The 15,857-nt window shown below is 38.3% G+C and overlaps 1 protein-coding gene across 1 annotated transcript in view; it reads left to right on the top strand.

Annotated features, from left to right (window-relative positions):
* Window positions 1-15,857, top strand: part of CDH8 (cadherin 8) — a 521,626-nt gene that overhangs the window by 325,184 nt on the left and 180,585 nt on the right. Inside the window, exon 5 of the mRNA XM_077288387.1 lies at window positions 13,406-13,573. Within this exon, the coding sequence (XP_077144502.1) occupies window positions 13,406-13,573 (168 nt within the window). The remainder of the gene's footprint in view (window positions 1-13,405; window positions 13,574-15,857) is intronic.

Below are 15,857 nucleotides of genomic sequence, written 5' to 3'. Positions count from 1 at the left end.
GATGACATACAGGTATATACTATATACAGGAGGAGATGACATACAGGTGTATACTATATACAGGAGGAGATGATATACAGGTATATACTATATAAAAGAGGAGATGACACATAGGTATATACAGGAGGAGATGACATGCAGCAGGTATATACTATATACAGGGGAGATGACATACAGGTATATACTATATACAGGAGGAGATGACATACAGGTGTATACTATATACAGGAGGAGATGATATACAGGTATATACTATATAAAAGAGGAGATGACACATAGGTATATACAGGAGGAGATGACATGCAGCAGGTATATACTATATACAGGGGAGATGACATACAGGTATATACTATATACAGGAGATGACATACAGGTATATACTATAAATAGGAGGATATTATATGCAGGTATATACTATATACTGAAGAGATTACATACAGGTATATACTATGTACAGGAGGAGATGACACATAGGTATATACAGGAGGAGATGACATGCAGCAGGTATATACTATATACAGGGGAGATGACATACAGGTATATACTATATACAGGAGGAGATGACATACAGGTGTATACTATATACAGGAGGAGATGATATACAGGTATATACTATATAAAAGAGGAGATGACACATAGGTATATACAGGAGGAGATGACATGCAGCAGGTATATACTATATACAGGGGAGATGACATACAGGTATATACTATATACAGGAGATGACATACAGGTATATACTATAAATAGGAGGATATTATATGCAGGTATATACTATATACTGAAGAGATTACATACAGGTATATACTATGTACAGGAGGAGATGACACATAGGTATATACAATATACAGGAGGAAAATGAAAGTTTTGAGGGGGAAAATGAGAGGCGTGAAGGGAAAATAAGAGAAGTGAGGTGCTATACCTAACCACAGATATTTACTATGCCCAGGCAACGCTGGGCTCTTCAGCTAGTATAAAACATAGAAGTAATGTACCACTTCAATAGATTTATAACACTATAACTGTCCAGAAATTGAAAAAAACAGGACTTAAATAAAGTGAACAAGTCAACTACTAAAATCATTAAATCTTTATTAAATATGATAAGCATAAAAAAGTTAAAAAAATGCCTCTTGTGAGGGACACCGAAATAGCCAGAATGTAACGTGCTAATTGATAGATGATCTAAGAGGTGACAAGGTAACAGTAGCATGTGCCGAAGAAAAATAACCAAAGGAATCCACCTTAGCACATTTCCAACTTAATACAGCAGTGAAATAGTGCAGTTAGGAAGAATACATCATTAAAACAACACTATGCAAGCACAATATATGGCTCTCTATCCCTCCACCCTGACGCACGTTTACCCCAGATTCTTTTGGGGACATATGAATACAGCTGTAGCAATTCACATGCTATAGTAAAAGCAGAATTCATTGTTCATGAAGTTAATATATATATATATATATATATATATATATATATATATATATATATATATATGTGTGTGTGTGTGTGTGTGTGTGTGTGTACTTTTCTTTCATGCATTTTAATTTTTCAATTTCCCATTGTTAATATTTTGCCGTCAACATTCTTACCTCTATCTAGATATCCAACAAGGAAAACAGCAATAACACTCCAATAATACAAGTAAAATCTTTGCTTCTTTTGATTCACTGACTTTTTAGGCAGCCTGTTACCAATAATGATTATTACAATTTTCAGACAGTTGCTCCATCACTCTGTCTACTATCCTTCAGGCTTAGTCACCTCTTCAATTAAGTTACGAGAGCTGTTATACAACACTTGAAATGTGCATAAATCTAATTCAAGTCAGCTTCAAAATTAATAACTAAGTAAGAAAAAATATATATAGTTGTGACTCGGGTGGTGTGAACAGGATCTACGGTGTTTTCATACATTGACAAATGGCTGGTATAATGAGACAACACATGCATTCGGCATGATTAGAATAAGTCCCTCTTGCTTTTACTCTGACTTACTTGCAATTTATAAAAAATGCATTTTTCTTTTTTTTTTTCTTTCACAGTCAGGCTTTTGAGTGAACAAAAAAAGATACCATTATGGCTGTGTAAGATATGTTATCTTGTGGTATTACTTGTTCTACTTTCCGAGATGCAGTCTTACTTAGATGACATCTGAACTATGATTGCTGATCTCCTTTAGTAATATTTGAAAGAATTTAAGATTATGATATGCTTGGAACAGTCTTGCTCGAGGGCTCGCTTTACTTAATATTTAGGTGAAATAGATTTAACCGTAGTAATGAAAAATGTGTCCTACTATATTATTGGCAGTTACTTGTAAGAAAAGCTCAGTGCAGTGTTTTCTGCTCTGTTTTCTTTCTATGAAAAAGAGAATATATCTAGGTAGGAATGAATGGGAATAGATGATATATAGATGATAGATAGATAGATAGATAGATAGATAGATAGATAGATAGATAGATAGATAGATAGATAGATGATTGATAGATAAATAATAGATAGACAGATAGATAATAGATAGATAGATAGATAGATAGATAGATAGATAGATAGATAGATAGATAGATAGATAGGCAGCACCAGCAAATAAAGGAGGAGGCAGGAGTTCAGAGCCTCCCAGGCATAAACCAATCATCCATCCATTTAATAGCGGAGAGTGACGGCAATATTTTCGGTCCAATTCAGAAAGGTCCTCAGTTGGACCAAAACGTTGCCATCACTATGGGCTATAAAATTTTTCTAATGTACTATTTTGGCAGTACTGCCTTCACTTTTGTATGTAGATAGATAGATGAAAGAAAGAAAAAAAGAAAGAAAGAAAGAAAGAAAGAACGAAAAACTCTGTTGAGTTTTTACCCGTCCCTTACATTTTTGGGTCATGTTGACCGCTCTGTTTAGAAAAGGCTCCTGCCAATCTAAGGAAGGGTCCTTTAGGTTTAGAGACAATTTACATATACCTTCTTAATGTTGGTCCAGCCCATTGTATTCACCCAGGAGGCCATTTATAACTGAAATCGGGCTCTTTTTGCACTACATGTTTTTATACCAATGAACAGGTAATGGCAAGGAGGCATTAAAGCGCACAAGGAAAAGCTGACATGTTGTGCCCCACCCTGTCCACATACACTTTTTGCTATTTGAACTTTAGCCCCGTTTTTAGTTTATGGCCCATAACAACTAAAACATGTTTGCATTCATATTATGCTCTACCAGGAGACATCACATCACAAGCACAGGGTGGCCACATATAGACACATATGGCATAAGAATCTCCTGACTGAGTATCCCAAATGTATGGTTTTTTTTAAAGTTTATCATCTCATGCCAGACATATCTGGATATTTTAGGCCAAAAGAAAATCCAAGGAATTACACCAACTTAGGGCACAAATTTATGAGAACCCACCACCTGAGACAAGGTGACCTTTCTTTGATGGGACCTTAAGCCTAATAATTATCAGACATGCTTCTCCTCAGATAAACACCTACAAATTTGAAGGGCAGGTAGGATCCAGAATTGAGTAAAAACAGCCTTAGGTTGATGGGAAGAAGAGTTGAGTGAAATATGGAGGTAGTCACCATCCCCATAAAAAATAAAACAAACCAGTACTTCTGAACAGAATAATGCAAGTGTGAACAGGGGCAAGCTGCTATAACTTTGCTCTGTTCAGAGGTGCCGGTCAGTTTTTGTTTGTTTGTTTTTTTATTTTTTCGAAATATGTACCTTCAATGTTAAGATGTACATAACTCATATGCTAGTCAGATAAATGCTCTTTATACATATATAAAATGAGTATTTTTCCTGTATATATTACAGGGTTGTCATCTGAAAAATAGTTTTGCAATACAAAGTAGCAAATTATCTCAGTGTGGAGCAGCGCCGCGCGTCAAGATAGGAACAAAGCAAGTTCTATGTTTATCAACACATTTATAATGATGTGTCTAGGTGTCATATTAATGGCGCTCTGTATAGGAGAGGAAATGCAGCCTATATATTATACTTAATAAGCTCATCAGCTTATGGTTAAGTAGGATTTACCTTAAATCATAAATAAAAATCCTGCCCTTATCAAGAGCGTCTGATAAATGAGCGTGAGCGACATCAGGAGCAAATCAAGAGGGATCGATCCCTTTCTGCATAATGAAGTATTTAATGTCAACATACTATGTAACTGTACATAGATTAGGAATAAAAGGTCAGAAGTAATCCAATTCACCATTTCCTTTCCAATATGAAAGTTCACGTTCATTAAAGTCATGCAAAAAGATTCTCAGGACTCTCGTTCAACGGCCAAGCCCGAGGTCCTTGGCTGCAGCACTTACCTCCTACCTGTCGGCGGTGTGATGATGAGCTGCCCACAAACAATATACAGTGCAATGTTTAACGAATATTTGTACCTTTATTGAAGTCTACAAATTGACAGATCACAAACCGGTTTTCGGTTCAGGACAAGACACTTCATCGGGTGATCACCTGATGAAATCTCCTGTCCAGGTGTTATCCTGAAGTCTCTTGTCCTGAGCCAAAAACCGGTTTGTGATCTGTCAGTTTGTGGACTTCAATAAAGGTAATAATATCCGCTGAATATTGTACTGCATATTTTTCCTAGGTAGCGCACTGCCACCTCCCCGATTCCTCTATCTAACAATAACCCCCTCAATCCCTGAGCATGTTCTCTCATGGTGACAGCTCCAACCTTCAAAGTGAATTTGATCCAATAACTACCACATTCCACCATGACACATGACACTCGAGCATCACCTAAATAGTTTTTTTCTATTCTACCTGTTGGCATCACCAGCACCTTTCCTGTTTAGTAGACTTGGCATGACGTCATGCATGCCATGATTACTAGCGCCACAACTAATTATCAGAAGAGGCCCTGAAGATACTTACACGTAAGAGGAGGTTTGCCAGATTTTGGTCGGCAGCCATGGACTCCCAATGTAGCTTTAGGACTTGTGTCCTTTGAATTTTTTTTGCTAAACCTTAATGATAACTTTGTGTTTCCATTAAAAACTTTAAAATAATAGTTTTACCTAAAGGATTGTCTCATCAAAGACACCTACTTTACTATGAAATTTTGGAATGTGAAATTATCAATGCTTAGAACCCTGTCGATATTGACAGAGGAAGTTGTCATCATTTGCCTATTTCCCCGGGAGCCACTGCTATTGTGAAAGTCAAATTGTGGTATTACATGAACAAACATGTCCCCCATAATGAGGGCCCCATATGTTAAGGGCTGACCTCTTTGGCTTAAAGAAATGATGTCTCTCTCTGTCTTAAAAGGCCTAATGGAAAGAGCTTTTGAGATGTCCCATCTACAGATGTCCAGGTTACTCCTAATGTTAATAATCATTAGACAAAATTACTGCTTCCCACAAAACAACAGCCAATGTGAACTGTGAGCATCAGGTGGACGATACCAATGGTGACCTGCTCGAAAAGCCAATGTACTTATACTTTGCCCTTACTGTATGCAGCTGCAATTTTACAGTACTCTAAATACAGACCCTATTCCTATGTCACAGTATTAGGTCTATTGCAATATGCATAGTAAGATTATTTCAAAATAGGTCAAAGAAAATTGGATGGAACCATGCAATGGTTGTCTGTTTTCAGTGATTTGATTGGCACACTCATCAATCTTCCCAGGACAGCTGAGCATTACATAATCCAGAACTTTTCTCTTCTTCCTTGCTAATCAGATTTTCCCCTTTTCTGCTTTCTTCCAGCAAATGAAATATAACAAGCAAGAATTTAATTCACTCTGATTGTTTGTCTGTTTTTTTTCTCGATCTGTTTAATTTATTATAAGTGTTTTGCCAGTACATTGTGATTGCTCAACAAGGGCAAAAGTTGCAAGTTGTGAACAATTTAATGGCTTCAGTGTTACAAAACAATGCGCACATGGCAAAACATGACAAAAGCTGAGATGTGACCTTGCACTTTTCAGAAGAAATCAATGCTTGGCTTTTGAAATGTAAATGGAATAAACATTCAGTAACAGGATGTTTACATTAAAAAATCACAGTGATTAGAAGTAATTAAAGATAATGGCTATGTTTAAAAGGGAGAAGAAAGCAAATGTTATGTGATTTACAGGGTGAAGAGTAGGGGTGTACGTAAAGCAAAGTAAGCAATGACAAGAGCAAAATTACCCCTTCACCCAAGGCTTATGTCAATGTGTCATCCCACATCAATCTGATGCTTGGAGAACATCTTACTTCTCTTTGTAGAGCAAATACACTTGTGGCCAAGGTTCATCTTCCATCTTCCCATATTTGATGATGTACCTGTAAGGCGGTACTTTAGCTAAGGAACATGGGACAAGTTTACTGTATTTGATAGAAACATTGACTACGATTGACTACGATTCACACCGTGACTGTCAAGATCCCTTAGCCGCGGCCAACAGTTTGTCACGAAATCCACAGGGATTCCTGACCACTGCCACCAATATGTCACGGATTGGGGTGACTTTAGACCAACAGATGGCTATCACATGTGCAGGGGGGGCTTATCTTAGTTATCCCTCCACTGCCACAATGTGATGAACAAAATACACACCAGGCTATTGACCTCTTAGTTTACAGCAGGGGCTTATTTTAGGTATCCCACTGCTCTTCAATATACCATGAACTGCAGGGATTTGTGTATATCCCGCTTACAGTTCCACTTAAACCTTGCAGCTCTCTGGCGCCCCCCTTTCTGTCAGGTCAGATTAGGTACTGCACCTAGGGTGATTAGTCGCCAGAAACGCTGCCTGCTATGTACTGGCTATTGGGCGCACTGCAGCAACGCGATATTTACTCCCACTCAGGCAGGAACAATAATTATCAAGCCGCAGTCGCTGAAACAACACCCAAAAGCCTGCACACGGTCGCTACCACCAGCCTCGATTAACGGGTCCGTAGCTAACCCCAAAACAGTAGCGTAATTTCCCTTCAAGAGACTTAGGGTACGTTTTTAGAGCAGGGAGAAAGAACTGGCATGAAATGATATACCCCACAAAATGTAGACAGTGCTTTATCAAAATATTTTACAAAGATGTTACAAATGAGACAATTGCAAATATGTACAAGGTAATTATAAAAATAAAAGGATTAAATGAAGAAAAGGTAACACTCACATTCTCAGATCATTGCATTGCAGGCAACAGGCTAGGAGAACTTTCCATCTATCCCAGTGCATTTGCACTCGCAGTCTGGTCGCTTCAGGTAAAAACTCACAACTCCCCCCTGGAAGCCTGCCAGCAACTTTATAACCTACAGCCTGTGACCTCACAGAAAGGGCTGGCTTTTCCAACCCCTCCTACCTACCGTTACTGTTGTGTATCCGCTTTTTGGGCTCCCCTGGTGGTTGCTGGTGGTACTGGTGACTTGTTTGCACTTTGCTGCTTCTGTTCACCTGCTTCCATCAGTGTTTGGGAGTTTCCTATTTAGCCTTGCTCTCCAGTCATTTCCTTGCCGGTCATCATTGTAACCAGAGCCTTCGGTTGCATGTTCCTGCTACTAGTCTGCTGATCAGCTAAGTGGACTTTGTCCTTTTGTTTTGTACCTTTTGTCCAGTTTGCAGTTTTTGTAATTCTCTGTAGCTGGAAGCTCTTGCGGGCTTTAATTGCCACTCCTGTGTCATGAGTTGACACAGGAGTCTTAAAGTAATTTCAGGATGGTTTTTGAAAGGGTTTTCAGTTGACCGTGAAGTCCTCTTTTGTATCCTTCTGCTATCTAGTAAGTGGACCTCTCTTTGCTAAATCTACTTTCATACTGTGTATGTCTTTTCCTCTTAATTCACCGTTATTACATGTGGGGGGCTGCTATCATCTTTTGGGGTATTTCCCTAGAGGTAAGCCAGGTCTGTTTCTTCCTCTACCAGGCGTAGTTAGTCCTCCGGCTGGCGCGTGGCATATAGGAAGCCGTAGGTATGCTCCCTGGCTACTGTTAGTTGTGTGGTAGATTTAGCTCACGGTCAACTCGAGTTTCCATCACCCGAGAGCTCGTTCGTTACTTATATGTTTCTTACGTTCCCTTGCCATTGGGAACCATGACACGTTACGCCTTTGACCTTGATGAAGAAAGACCTACAGAAAGTAATTTAGGTTCTTCTTATATGTTGTAGCTTGGATAATCTTAGCCATATAGATATTTCAAATCATGAGCATCTTGTTACTATAGATGAGCGAGTTTGATCGGGTAAGGGATTATTCGGCGAGTGATAGCACTTGACGAATAAGCCCTTACCCAATCAAATGTGCTCATCTCTGCTTCTTACTCCCCTTCCTATACTCAAGAACTGGTTGTGGCTGCATTGATCTCTCTATCACCACGGGAGGTCAACAGGTGGTGCTCCATTCTATCCAATCTATCCTCATAGCTACTCTACTAAGGATGTGTTTCAGTATGTGAGTTGACTCATAACTTATCTGTCATACCTGCACTGTAGTGTTCCAGCTTATTTTAAACTTTTTATGCTCTTTATGTTATCTAATTGAAACTCATGATGGCTACTCAAAAAAATCATAAACAATAAATCAGAGATCCGGGTTAATTCCTTAATTTGGCATTGATATGTTTCTGGGATATATAGTAGCAGGAATAGCTTGTTTGTGCTAGCAGGGAAGATAAGAAAGAGGAGAAGAAACGAAGGGAATGTGAAGGAGAAAAAAACAGGAAAGAAAAGGATAGGAAAGGAAAGGAGAAAAAAGTAAAGAAATTGAATGAAAAAAGGGAAGGGAAAGAAAAGATTGAATAAAAGAGGAAAGGAAAGGAAACAAGAAAGGAAAAGAAAGAAGACAAGAGAGAGGAAAGGGAATGGAAAGTAAAGAAAAGAAAAGAGGAAAAGAAAGGAAAAGGTAAAAGAAAGAATCATTAGTGGCTGTTATCCCAACATGCAAAAATAAGCAAATCTTTCAAAATTTGATTTGCGCAGATTTGATTAAATTTGACTGGCGGATTCAATTTGGGTCAAATTAATATAGCAAAAATTGCTATGAGGAAATGGCTAAAATAAAATTAAACATTCAAACTCACCCTTCCTCACCTGCTTTTGTGCTTCCTTGACCACTGCCTTGGTAGCTCAGACTGTCACTCCACATCTTTAAAAAAATTCTAAAACATATATATTGCTAGAATCCTTCTAAAAATAATGTATCCCACACAAAAAAATGATTTTAATATGTTTTAACATAATTTTGAGAAATTAAGAAAACAACACTGACGACTGTAAATGTTAAACTCTCCCACTTTCTGCATTTTTTTCATAGCCATGTTTTACATGCAATTAGAACTTCAATTGCTCAAGGTGTGAATCACAGTTTCTCAACTATACATGCTAAGATGAAGAAAATGTTAGGAGAAAAAGGCATAAGGGACGATATCAGTGCATCTCATAAGGGATGGTACAATACAAAATGATGTATTAATTTAACACCTTTCTTATTTGAGTATGTCACATTTTTGTGTGTGAGTAGTTTTAGTTTTTAGTTCATCACTTTACAATTAACATCAACTGTATAATATTAGTTAGTACGTTTTTGGAAATAGGAGCTTTCAATAATTCTCTTAATTTTATGATTCATTGATCAGACATTTCATAAAATTACAGTATGCTTTAGGCAATTCTAAAAAGCCACAATACAAGTCTACACAAAAGAATACACTGGTATATTCTTTTTATTTTTATAATTGAAGTTAATGGCAGACATATTAAAATGTACAGAAAAAAATTGTATTTTGTCCACGGGCAGCGACTAATAGGATGGAATTTAACAGAGAGAAATGCAAGATTCTACATGTGGGCAGGAAAAATGAAAATTACATCTATAGAATGGGAGGAATAGAACTACTTGGGTACACTAATAGATCGCAGATTGTACATGAGTTAACAGTGTGATGCAGAAGCAAAAAAGGCAAACACAGTTCTACGATGTATTAAGAGAAGCATAGAGTCTAGATCACGTGAAGTAATTATCGCCCTTCAGTTTTCCTTGGTCAAACTTCAACTGGAATACTGTGTCCAGTTCTGGGCACCACATTTTAAAAAAGACATTGAAAAACTGGAGTAAGTTCAGAGAAATGCTACCAGGATGGTGAGCAGACAGCAAAATATGTTCTATGAAAAATAGTTAAAGGATCTGGGAATGTTTAGACTGCAGAAAAGATGGCTACAAGTGTTAGGGGTTGAGTTCCCGCCTCTGCACAGGGGGAATCTCGGGCCATCTCCGCTGCGGTCTCCCATTCTTCTCCTGCTGCAGTGGAGCCTGCTCAGCGGAGACGTCGGTCCCAGCGTCTCGCTCAGTCTGACTCTGTGCAAAGGGTTACTGCTGTCTTTACAGCTTCTGTCATTGTAGCCAGTACTGGGCAGCGGCGAGCAGACATTTTTGGGACTAAGTCCTGCTTTTCCCCTTCTGAGCATGCCCAGGGTAAGATCTCTCGTTGAAGATCAAGGGTCACATGCTTAGATACTGCAGCAAATCCCATTGGTCCTCCAGGAAGGTCCTGAAGGTGCTCAACTTCTGTGGCAGCCTCCCATTGGTCCTTCTGATAAGGTCCTGTACTTGCTGCAGCTATAAAAGGTTTGCATGACCGCACGGCCATGCACTAGTATCAATCTAAGTTATTTGCTTTGCACCAGTGTGGTTATGTGTGTATGTATTCAGGGACCCAGCTGAGATAAGCCCCTAGAATACCGGCACCTCCGGTGAGGAGATTGTGTGTTTGCATGTCCCCAGACTGCTATCAGCTCGGCAGTTGGCTTGTGCGCCTGTGAGTCTAACAGGGCGCAGTGCTTTTCTTTCATGGCTGCTCTGTGAAGTAACAGAGCTAGCTTATACTGCCAACTAGTGCCACCATTCACTAGCAGCAGGTTCCTCCTGCACGGTGGACCCCGGGCTGCAAACGCACCAATAATAATCATCTATATTTACTTGGTACGCTCTGCTAGCCCTAACAACGAGTAGACTTAATAGCTGTCTACAAATATCTGAAGGGATGTCACAGTGTAGAGGGATCATCCATATTCTCATTTGCACATGAAAACACGAGAGGCAATGGAATGAAAGTGAAAGGGAGAAGATACAGATTAGATATTAGAAAAAACTATTTGACAGAGAGGGTGACCAATGAGTGGAACAGGTTGCCACGAGAGTTGGTGAGTTCTCTTTCAATGGAAGTCTTCAACCTGAGGTAGGACAGACATCTGTCTGAGATGGTTTATTGAATCCTGTATTGAGCAGGGGGTTGAACATGATGACACCTGAGGTCCCTTCCAACTCTAACATTCTATGATTCTATTCTATGATTCTAGTTGGCATTTTTACAGCAGTTTCACCCAGCTCCTCAAAAATGAGCAAAGCTGAAGCAGGATGGGGTGGGACAGTGGTGGAACAGTGGCATGATGCAATATCTGAAGTAAATTATGACGAGATACAACATACCTTATGCAAGAAATCATTTTCCAGTCACATATTGGAGTAAGAGTTTTTGGCTTTGAACTCTTAATGAATCACACACCTTTCACTCTATCCCAGCCTTTTATCAAGCCTGCTGGTTTTGATGCTTTGGAGCCTTAAGGTACCTTCACACTAAACGACTTTGCAACGATAACGATAGCGATCCGTGACGTTGCAGCGTCCTGGATAGCGATATCGTTGTGTTTGACACACAGCAGTGATCTGGATCCTGCTGTGATATCGCTGGTCGTTGCTGAAAGTCCAGAACTTTATTTGGTCGTCAGATCAGCGTGTATCGTCGTGTTTGACAGCAAAAGCAACGATGCCAGCAATGTTTTACAATGGTAACCAGGGTAAATATCGGGTTACTAAGCGCAGGGCCGCACTTAGTAACCCGATGTTTACCCTGGTTACCATTGTAAATGTAAAAAAAAACCACTACATACTCACCTTCTGATGTCCGTCAGGTCCCTGGCCGTCTGCTTCCCGCACTGACTGTGAGCGCCGGCCGGCCGTAAAGCACAGCACAGCGGTGACGTCACCGCTGTGCTCTGCTTTTACTTTATGGCCGGCCGGCTGTGTGACAGCTCTCCAGCGACCACACAGCGACGCTGCAGCGATCGGCATTGTTGTCGATATCGCTGCAGCGTCGCTTAGTGTGAAGGTACCTTTAGTTTTAGGTTGAAAGATGAGTAAAAAGGTTGCTAAGATTTATCAAAACAAAGACAAATAAGACACAAAATCAATTCATACATTGTTTCCTGCTTTGGAATTACATTTTTCCAATGTAAAGTTTAAATCTAATAATTGTTAATAAAATACTGTCATGTCTGATTTAGCATTCATGGCCATAACAAGTCACAGGAACAATTTTTTTTCAGTCACGCCAAACAAAATTTTTACGTCTAAGTACTATAGATAAGCAAATCCGATTGATGTAAATCAAATTTTTAGGAGGTCACCGAATCTGGTAATTTAAAACAATTTGACAATCTGCAATTAGCTTTGTGCAAAAAAAACCCATAAAAGCCAACATAATTTTACATAGTTTAGACATTTTCAACAGACAAAAAAGCAGCACTTGACCTTGGGGTATAAAGTTGGCCTTCCCCATAATGACTAGTAGCTATCCCAACATATAATACAGCACAACCAATCAGGAGTGACAAGCATAGCCTGTATAAAAGCAGAAGCAGGGAATGCATCAGCCAATTTGTGATTAATCTGGATATTGAGGGCACATTATATATACAATATATATATATATATATATATATATATATATATATATATATATATATATATATATATATGTGTGTGTGTGTGTTTATTATCACATTTAGTATTCTTCTATATTTCACTGCAGTACATTTTATAGATTGTTGATGCAAAAAAACAAGGAATCTAGGAATGTATCACAAATCTCAGTACAGAATCTGATACAGAAATGCATGAAAAGCGTATTCTCTATCTTAAACTGAACATATTAAGGAATATATGTAATCAAAATGTGTCAAAAATCAGTCTCAAAGTAAGCCAAGACTGACATACATGATGTGCACCATATTTATTAAATGTTTTAAGCACTTTTTATAAGTTATTACATAATTTTGTAAAGTGTCTAAACAAAAGTCATGACTAAGTCAAGTCTTCATATGCAATAGACTTAATAATGGCATATACCATTATTTAGGTGCAAAAAATTTGTGTCAATTAAGCCAGCCAAGCAGTCCCATAGCATATCTAATAAGATGTACCAGATTTATCACACAGTTTGTTCCACTGTAGTTTTTGCTGTCTGAATTTAGACCCGTATTCATAAATCTGCCGTATTCGGTTTTACTTCCTTGCTCGTTGGAAATTTTCATACACGGGAAACTAGGACGAAAGACAAGAAATTGCTATAATATTGCTAAAACTTCCACTTCTTTTCTCCTTCTAGCAATCATAAAGACAGCTCTTTCAAACATGGACAGAGAAGCCAGAGAAGAATACCTTGTTGTCATTCAAGCCAAGGACATGGGTGGTCACATGGGTGGACTTTCTGGAACTACCACTGTAACAGTCACCCTGACTGACGTCAATGATAATCCCCCAAAGTTTGCAATGAGTAAGTGTAACTTATTTTCTAGTGCTGTTTAATTGATGACATTTTTTTGTTTCCTGGTTTATTAAAGTTCTTCAAGGGGTTGTCCATTTTAGACAATCTGGTCAAAGGAGTTACCAATTACAGACATTTTATATTTTCTAATACAGACTGTAATATGAAAAACAAACATTCACAATTTAAAAAAAACCTAATTAAAGCAGGAGGTGTTCTGTCCCCACTTAAGGCAATTGAAGGTGTGTAGTATGGTGATGGTGTGAGAAGTCCTACCTTCGTGTCCTTAAAGCGGGGCAGAAAGGACCAGGTATCCATCCTGGGTGGATGGACTCAAACATAGGCGCAAAGAGATGAATCAGCAGTGGTTTATTTGAACCATATCCCAAAGACATGAGGTGGTATGATGCAGATGGTACAAGTAGCCGTCAATGTGGTTGACTTGTGGGTGTTCACCCCTGGAGCCACTACCGAGGTCAAAAGACTTTGCTTTCTGCAGCCCAAAAAAGATGCGTGCTTCTCACATGGTGACTGGAAGAAAAAGAAAGAAAATGGATGCCAGGAAGTGAGCTCATAAACAAGGCTGCAGGACACTCCCACGTACTAGAAAAAATGTAAAAGGAGGAGCGAGGGAGTGACACAAAGCTTCTGGTGGCAGTAGCAGACAAGCATGAAAACAAGCCAATAATACCACAGTAAATTGAAAGATATGAAAGGGATATGAAGGGGACAGCACAACAGGTTCTGATGATACATTCTCTTTCAAGGAAACCTGTCATGATGAAAATGGTATTTGATCTGCAAGAAGGGTGTTATAGAGCATGAAGAGCCGATTAGATTGATATATATTTTTTTATAAAAGTTTTTATTAAAATTTGCATTTTATTCATTGTAATGTTTGGTGTTTGTATTCATGTGAGTCCAATGGGCGGTCCTACTCAGTGATTCGCAGTTTGCTCTGTATGACTGTGACCGTCCACTGGACTTATATGTATGTAAACATCAATTCATCAACTGCAAGACAGATTTTCAAGATTCCAAAACTGTTGGAGTTTCATTGTAGATTGTAAAGAATCCCCCATGAATGTTTTTATCCTTTTAATATATTGTGGCCATATTATACAGCACTGTGTACTTACAATTGTTCATTTTGCGTTTCTACTCAGCTAATTCTTCTGTTTTCTGTGCTCTGTGTAGAAACAGGAAGTCTCTTTTTCCTACATGAATCATTCCCCTCTTCAACTCTTGACCCAGCTGTTTTCTCCTCCCCTCTGCCAGGGACTTTCTCAGTGATGACTCATGCAGGGGAAAGAGACCACCTGTTTCTACATAGAGCTTAGAAGGACTCATCTAGCCAGATTTTAATCGCATAATGTGATAGACCCAATGAAAAAGAGAAGAAATCTGGGTAGAAAGGCAAAATGAGCAATTGTAAGTACAATGTGCAATATAATATGATGACCGCAATATATTAAGAAGATAAAAACTTTGAAGGGAGCACTTCTTTAAAAAATTTGTTTTTTAGCAGCAGAATCTTACATTTTATTTTTACACTTTTCATATTTGATCTAATTGCATTCTCAGAATATTTGCATTAAAACACACTTAGTTCTGAAAAGCACACGACTTAGCCATCCAATCTTATAGACAAGCAAAGCCAGAATTTCTTGGTCGTATTATTACTTTGATATTTTCACTTCGGTTCCATTATAAATATGCAATATCTTGGAAGACAAAGGATGCAGTCATTTTAAATATTACTTTGGGGTAAGATAAATGCTGCAGGGTCTGTGCAAATAGTCCTTTGTACAACAAATATTAACATTTTCAAGATGGAAAGCATTTCCATATCTAAAGTGTTCAGGCCCTTTACCATGTAATTCAAAGAGGCTGGTTTTATATTGAATGACAAAAACACTGGATATCAAAAATTGCTTTCGAATGATCAGTTCAAGGTGAATTGGCTATGTATTCACTCATGTTAGAAGACTCTCAGTTGAATGAATTTCTTTTTCGTTGGAAACACCAAAAATACAGATACTGTGACATTTCAGTAAGCAACTATAATTTTAGGATAGCATTAAAAAAAGGAAAAAAACACACTAAACTTTAGAGAAGTTTAAAAAGAAAATGTAACTTTCCAATTTATAAAAATTTTTAAAGATTTTTTTGTTCATATATCAAGTTATAACCTTATTGAGGTGATAGCTTGATGATCACTCTAGATTTGTCCATTTGGTCACCAACCGTACTGTCGAAAAAAGCTAAAAATTGCCATAAACATGAGTACACG

The sequence above is a fragment of the Ranitomeya variabilis genome, chromosome 2, assembly GCF_051348905.1.
Source record: "Ranitomeya variabilis isolate aRanVar5 chromosome 2, aRanVar5.hap1, whole genome shotgun sequence".
NCBI lineage: Eukaryota > Metazoa > Chordata > Amphibia > Anura > Dendrobatidae > Ranitomeya > Ranitomeya variabilis.
Note: the sequence above shows the minus strand (reverse complement) of the source record. Positions and strands in the feature narration are given on the sequence as shown.